The following is a 7,984-nucleotide window of genomic DNA, read 5'->3' on the forward strand; positions in this document are numbered from 1 at the left end:
CAGTGTTGTAAATACAACTTAACCACTGATTTCTAGTCGTGTCCTCTTCTGGAAGGCCAAACAAAGTAGTTTTGCTTTCACAACGAAACAGAGTCACACACCCGCAGCCTTGAGTGAGCGGAGGCTGCAGGCCTAGAGTGAGCCGCCGGCTTGAGTGAGCAGAGGCGGGCGGACTTGAGAACGGTGCGGCCGGCAGATTTGACGAAGGAACATCCGGCGGGCTTGCGGCAACCACATGTGACGACCCAGGGGTGGACTCCACTTCGTCCACGGTGAAAGCCGATCCGGCGATCAACAGCGCGAAGTTGATGTATTTCCTCAGCGACCAGCACGGATCAGCTCCAGGCATGACGAAGCAGGTATCGTCCTCTTTTGGAAGGCCAACCAAAGTAGTTTTGCTTTCACAACGAAACACAGCACCTTCACGACATGGCGGCGGCGGCAACAACAATACTACAGCGAGAATAAAAGTTACACCTTCTTTCTTTTGCGTGAACATTTGGGCGGCGTTATGCAAATCTTCCCACATCGTGATGTAGACATCTGAGGGCGTGTTAGAACGAGCCGTTTTAGGTAGGCATGGTTGACTCTTACCTTTTATAAAGAATATCTCTTTGGATTTGAGACTTTAGTCTTTGCAACTTTACAGATCTTCTATATGCACTAAGAGCTTGTAACACTCCAAAGAGAAAGGAAAAAATGGAAATCGCATCATATGACCCCTTTAAGCTGGTGCACCGCTAGTGTAACTTTGTTTTCGTTTTGCGCAAGCTGCAACATTTCTGTTCTGTGTAACAGAAACACTCGGTTTAGCGGAACCTTTACGATTAATTAACCGTGACGTTTTAAAGTGCGGTTAATCGCGAAACCGGTTAATCGCTGCATCCCTAGCCTTGACAATGAAAATTCCAAAAGAAAGGTTTATTAAGAATTGGAATCTAAAATCATATTGCGATATCTTTAATACTTCTTGAGTTATAGGCATACAAACTTTGGAAAAATAATATTTATGGCACTCAGACAGGTATGTTCTAGTGGTCGACCGATTTTGTTTTTTGAGAGGCGATATAATTGTATTTATTTTAATATTTAAGAAATTTGAAATCATTTGAAAATGGATTAAAAAATAAATGTGTAAAATAAACACATTTATCCTTTAAATGACAAAGTATTTTTTTTTTTTTTACAAATAAATATTTAACAAAAATATAATTAAAAAGGAAGTAAGCACTGTAACCAACAGGGCACTCAGTATTCTGGGAAGTTTGTGTGCATTGGGATATGGGAATCATATTTTTTCAAATAAAGCCAAGGTAACACTCATTTTACACACAGCACACAGTGAAAATTACATGAATATGACATTGGGCAAAAGCATGAAGCGCTGCATAAAGAGTTTAAAGTTTGTGGATTGCGCGTCTCCAGTGAAGAAGAACTCTCCTGTACATTTTCAATTCGCACGGACCGACCGTCACGCAATCATGCAGTATACACATGCACACTTCACAAGATCTCACAGCTGGATTTGACTAAGTTTGCAAGATTTTTTCAATTAAATGTTCATAAGTCATTCAAAGTCTTGTTTAAATGATATAAATGCGTATTTGCTGAATGCTGACGGAAAACTAGAAAATATTATAACGTTTGCCTTTCTATAACTAATAATATAAAAGCAATCGTTATAATATTTTTTTGTATACATTTTAATTCCTTTGTTTAACAGTTCTTTCTGATTATTAGACAGATTTCTGTCCGTGTTAGACAGAACTGTTAACGACGACAGCGAACAAGGAGAATGTGAGCACTGTATGCTCAGGCGGTGTCGACAGAACCGTTAACGACGACAGCGAACAAGGAGAATGTGAGCACTGAATGCTCAGGCGCTGTTGTTCTCAGCGCCGTCAAAATAAAAGTCCCGCCTCGAACGCATCAGCCAAACTGCAAAACTTTGAAATTGATGTTTGAAAAATGCCAAATATCAGCCGATATATCGGTCGACCACTAGTATGTTCAATGCAGTTGTTTTGACAGAAGGAAACGAGATACATTTCTTGTTTCAACATTACTTGTTCTTCAAACATTCCTCTTTAAAAGAAAAGAAGTATCATATTTATGCAAAGTGACCCACATTTGGCATTTGACCACTGAATGTGTGTACAATTTAACGATTTACTCCTGGAGCCATATGGAAATTCCAATATCTCTGGAACTGAATCATATAGGGCCTTAAATGAAGATGCCAAAAGGAAGGTTTGTTAAGACCCAATATCTAAAAAGGCATTAAGATATCTTTAATATTTCGTGAGTTACAGGCATGCAAACTCTGGAGAAAAAAACTTGAAAAGTGCTCTTTGCCCTTTTTTGGATGGTCACCATTGGCACATAATGCAACAAAGATTGCTAAAGTCCTACAGACCTACCAATCTCTGTGTAAAAATAACATTATGATGCTGCATCTTTCTGAAGTCATTTTTACACCCTTGTAATTTGGCTCTGAATCTCAGGTGAAAATTGCCATTTTGACCCCCCCCTACAAAATAGTGGATTACTCAGTAAATATTCATCCTGACCATGACATTTAATATTTTGGCTTTCATTACTATACATGTTTATCTTTCTTCAAAAAAAATATTAGCAAAATCAAAAATTTGAGCCGGGGACATCTGGTTGAGTTGACAAAGAATGACCCTATACATCCATCCTTCCTTCCTTAAAAATTATGCATTACATAAAGAAATTATACAAATTGTCAATTACTTTAGATTATATATTAATTTATGATTTCACTGATGTATCAATAATTGTAGTAATTATGATATATGGGCAGAAACTATGGCCACAAACAAGTTTTGTAAAAGAAACCAGTTCTTTTATTTTACAGTAGTATAACGCCGAATGCATCTTCTGTTTAGTATCCCGCATGCAATCTGTTAGATATTCTTTATATGCATTAAATTGATTTAGTCCAAAGACTGCGTAAGCAAATTATTTACCCATTTATCTCCAAAGTTAATTGTTTTTTCACACAATGTTTTTTAATTATTCAGGTAGCTGAGCCCATCCAAATTCAAGTTCAGGCACCTCGCTGATGTATCAATAATTGTAGTAATTATGATATATGGGCAGAAACTATGGCCACAAACAAGTTTTGTAAAAGAAACCAGTTCTTTTATTTTACAGTAGTATAACGCCGAATGCATCTTCTGTTTAGTATCCCGCATGCAATCTGTTAGATATTCTTTATATGCATTAAATTAATTTAGTCCAAAGACTGCGTAAGCAAATTATTTACCCATTTATCTCCAAAGTTAATTGTTTTTTCACACCTTTAATTATTCAGGTAGCTGAGCCCATCCAAATTCAAGTTCAGGCACCTCTGAAGCAAGACATTAAACAACGGCTGACAACTCCAATAACAATTTTACAGCCGCAGAATCTGTCAGCCAGTCAGCCGCTAGTGAAGGTTTCAACCATAGGAACATTAAGCAGCCCACAGATCTTCCACATCACCCCTGTGTCTGGACAGCAGCAATTTTTCTTACAAAACCCAAGCGATCCTCCAATTCAGCTTCTCCTTCAGAAACCAGCTCCTGTTGTTAGCACCATTTCTGTCCCCATTAGCAAGGTACACGTCCCTGCACCTGCCACGGTCAAGAGTCCACCAGCCAAGCCAATAGTTCCTACCCCAAAGATCCTAGTGCCGTCTCCGAAAGTTTCATCTTCTCCAGCCAAGGTAACAATTCCTTCCAAAGTCATTACTGTGGAAACAAAAACCGCAACTCCAGCTGTTGAAAAAAACACACAGAAAGTTAAAAATCGCCAGAAGAAACCTCAGAAAATCCAAACCCGATCTGGTCGGGTGTCCAGACCACCTAAGCACAAGGTGAAAGACTACAAGTTTATTAAGAATGAGGACTTGGCAGAAAGCCACCAGTCAGATTCAGATGACTACTCTGAGATAAGTGTGGAGGATGAGGATGGAGAGGAAGGCAAGAAGAAGACCTCAGATGTGACACACAACCTCCGTGACAAAGCCTTTAAATGTGATACCTGTGAGAAAGCGTACATCGGCGTCGCCGGTTTGAACAGACACTATAAGCTAAATCCCACACATGACAAGAATCCAACACCACCTCAAGCAGAAGACGAACAACCTTCAGGAACAGAAGTCACCGATACTAGTCAAGTGAAAACACTCAGTACTCAAAACGTAAGATGATTTGTTTTGATTGCTTGATATTAGGTCTCCGATCATTAAAAAAAAAAAAGGATCTGATTGATCAGAGAATTGCATATAAAATATTTCAGGTTCAAGAAATTGGGAAGGTAGAACCCAGGAGACCTGGGCGGCCCAGAGGACCAGGTCGTCCTGGTCGTCCTAGGAGGCCTGGGCGGCCACCTAAAAGAGGACGACCGGGAAGGCCACCCAAGTACCCCAGAGGAATGAGCTTGGAGCAGCAAGCACAAAGACAGAGGAATCGACTGAAAGAAGTAAGATCTGTGTGCTGTTCTTTGCAGACATTCAGATCAGTTACGCATGCATTAAAAAAATGCTTTGTTATAGTGGCTTCTCACTATTATCACAAATATGTTTTATAACCTTACGTATTTGTTGTTATAATGTTATAACAGAATTCTCAATTTTGGTTGATACTGTGGGATTCGAAAATCCACGATAACAAAAAAAAACTTCTGTTTAGCATTTTTGTAATTTAATAGTTTCTTTCATGACATTGTTATCGATCACTGTTAGCTGATAACATTTAACTGACATGAACTGTTATCAGTTATCAGAATGAAAAGTTGAATTATAAAAACGAACTTTTAAATAAAATTGTATAATATCTGAAGGACCATTCACGCCATGTATGATAGCTAGTGTCCACTCCAACGGTCTGTATATTGTAAGTGTGATTCTGATTGGCTGTCAATATTTTTATTGTTCATCAATTGGAAAAAATGGTTCTGAAAGTAGGTGAATGAGTAGGTGTGTGTCGTTATCGTTGTGATGTGGACAATCCCTTTTCTTATAGTATTATAACTTCCTAGTTTTATAGCACGCAAACTGTCAGGTCCACATGGTTGTTTAAAACCTGATCATGTTTTCCAGCCTGATTTTGAGATCTTAAGCTTTGGTTGTTAGCAAGAATTTTTTCTAACAAATGAATTGATGTGGTCGATGTCACAAATTTTGTTTATTCGATAAGTGACACAAAAATGGTGGTGAATCTGAAAAACTTTCTCTTTATTTATGAATTTGTTTAAAATTTTTCAAAAATTCTGTAACTTTCTTTTATTTCCAGGTTTACATTAGATTTCAAATCTCAGATTTTCTGTTGGACTGATCATTTAAAATCCCACTGTGTTGTCTAGTTAGAACAGACACTTTTGACACGTTTTATTTATTTTTCTATGTTTGTTTAAGCAATTAAAGTAAATTTTATTCTACTGTCTTTACAAAAAGATATTGTAATGTTGTGGTAAATATTCTCATTACTGCAAAAACAATCCCAGCAGAGCAGTTAATTAAATCACTGATACTAACAGCGGGTACTGAACATCTTTCATCTTTCTTCAGTTTATTAAACAGTATGATGATGAAGATCTCATGGAGATCGTTCTTCCACGTCTGGCCAGAGTCATGACTGTATGGGAGTTTGTGCTGATGAAGGTAAGTTTAGACGTTCTGAAACATGGGATAGATTTTTTTTTATTTTGTCTGGTCGTGCCCATTTCTCACTGTAAAATATCATGTTATTACATGTATTGGAAGCATTTCATGCACGCTTACAGTGTGCTTGTTCCTTTAGGTGGAAAAGGGCTACCCGTCAAAGCAACAGTTCCCGAGCGTATACCATGAATTTGAACAGCTACACAGCCAGGTGAAGAAGATGGCCCTGGAATATTTGCACACATCACCAGCCTCCCGGCCAGCTATAGAGGTCAACAACATGGGAGTAAGTAATCGCAAGACATTTGGCCACTGCAGCTTTGTGCTCAAGCATGAGTACCATACACATTTTCTGTCATTCCAGGTTTTACAATCTCTGGGTGTAACCGATCCCAATGCACTAAAACTCCTGACTTCCTCTGAAGGACAACAAAGTCAAAAGACAAATCAGTCAGAGCCACGAGCAAATCAGGCCACCAAGAGCCTACGGAGTATCGAGGTACATTCTGTGCAAAAATCATTCCAGTGCAGACTCCTTTATGACTCCTTTAGTGTACATAGCACACATTGCTCAGCTGCAGAATTGTTTAATTCTGTCTACTAACTAGTCATTTAATTCAGGGAGTTTTAAACTTTTAGATGGCCTGCCTGAACCTCCAAAGATGATGCTCTTGTGAGGAACCCCCTTTGTAAAATATAAAGGCACTATTATTAAAATGAAAAGTTGAATTATAAAAACGAACTTTTAAATAAAATTGTATAATATCTGAAGGACCATTCACGCCATGTATGATAGCTAGTGTCCACTCCAACGGTCTGTATATTGTAAGTGTGATTCTGATTGGCTGTCAATATTTTTATTGTTCATCAATTGGAAAAAATGGTTCTGAAAGTAGGTGAATGAGTAGGTGTGTGTCGTTATCGTTGTGATGTGGACAATCCCTATTCTTATAGTATTATAACTTCCTAGTTTTATAGCACACAAACTGTCAGGTCCACATGGTTGTTTAAAACCTGATCATGTTTTCCAGCCTGATTTTGAGATCTTAAGCTTTGGTTGTTAGCAAGAAATTTTTTTCTAACAAATGAATTGACGTGGTCGATGTCACAAATTTTGTTTATTCGATAAGTGACACAAAAATGGTGGTGAATCTGAAAAACTTTCTCTTTATTTATGAATTTTTGTTTAAAAGTTTTCAAAAATTCTGTAACTTTCTTTTATTTCCAGGTTTACATTAGATTTCAAATCTCAGATTTTCTGTTGGACTGATCATTTAAAATCCCACTGTGTTGTCTAGTTAGAACAGACACTTTTGACACGTTTTATTTATTTTTCTATGTTTGTTTAAGCAATTAAAGTAAATTTTATTCTACTGTCTTTACAAAAAGATATTGTAATGTTGTGGTAAAGAATAATCGGTTATCGGTATCGGCCAAAATTTTCATATCGGTGCATCCCTATATTTAAAGAATATATACTTTGTATTAAGCTTACTAACATCTTTATATACCCAGTACTAGGGTAATTAATGTAAAGATAAACATTTAAATGAAAATGAAAAAAAGAAAAAGTTGTATTTTTCTTACTGTTAAAATCTTGGGCTTTTAATAGCATAAGATAACCTTTATTAATCGCATTAATTATCCTTTAGAAATCAGAATGAAATGGTAATATCTAATAGGGTTAACATGATGAAAGCTGTGCTAAATGTCTTTTATCCAAAAGTTATGGGTTGATGATTTATGTTTTTGAAACAAGTCTCTTATGTTTACTAAGGCTGCATTTATTATACAAAATACAGTAAAACAGTAATAATGTGAAATATTATTACAATTTAAAATGACTCTTTTCTCTTTAGTACAATTTAAAATGTAATTTATTCCTGTGATGGAAAAGCTGAATTTTTAGCAGCCATTACTCCAGTCTTCAGTTTCAAATGGTCCTTCAGAAATCATTCTAATCAGCTGATTTGGTGCTCAAGAAGCATTTTCTCTTATCAATGTTGAAAACAGTTGTGCTGCTTGATACTTTTGTGGAATGTTTGATACATTTTTTTTCAAGATTCTCTGATGAATTGAAAGTTCAAAAGAACAGCATTTATTGAAATAGAAATAACTTAACAACTTAACTGTTACTTTTGATCAATTTAATGTGTCCTTGTGGAATAAAAATATTTATCTATTTTAAGTTAACCTCGACAGCCCTATTTTTGTTCTGTGGACCCTTGATTTAGTAGACACTTTTATTACTTTTTTTTTTTTTTTTTTTTTTTTTTTTTTTAAACTTTTCGAAAACTTTTTTTTTCCTTTTTC

The 7,984-nt window shown here is 36.4% G+C and overlaps 1 protein-coding gene across 1 annotated transcript in view; it reads left to right on the forward strand.

The window, feature by feature from the left end:
* Window positions 1-7,984, forward strand: part of LOC107594800 (uncharacterized) — an 18,137-nt gene that overhangs the window by 8,032 nt on the left and 2,121 nt on the right. The window contains exons 2-6 of the mRNA XM_016284982.1: window positions 3,341-4,210; window positions 4,309-4,491; window positions 5,579-5,671; window positions 5,811-5,957; window positions 6,036-6,170. Of these exons, the coding sequence (XP_016140468.1) occupies window positions 3,341-4,210; window positions 4,309-4,491; window positions 5,579-5,671; window positions 5,811-5,957; window positions 6,036-6,170 (1,428 nt within the window). The remainder of the gene's footprint in view (window positions 1-3,340; window positions 4,211-4,308; window positions 4,492-5,578; window positions 5,672-5,810; window positions 5,958-6,035; window positions 6,171-7,984) is intronic.

Source organism: Sinocyclocheilus grahami, unplaced genomic scaffold (genome assembly GCF_001515645.1).
Source record: "Sinocyclocheilus grahami isolate Dianchi unplaced genomic scaffold, SAMN03320097.WGS_v1.1 scaffold191.1, whole genome shotgun sequence".
Lineage (NCBI taxonomy): Eukaryota > Metazoa > Chordata > Actinopteri > Cypriniformes > Cyprinidae > Sinocyclocheilus > Sinocyclocheilus grahami.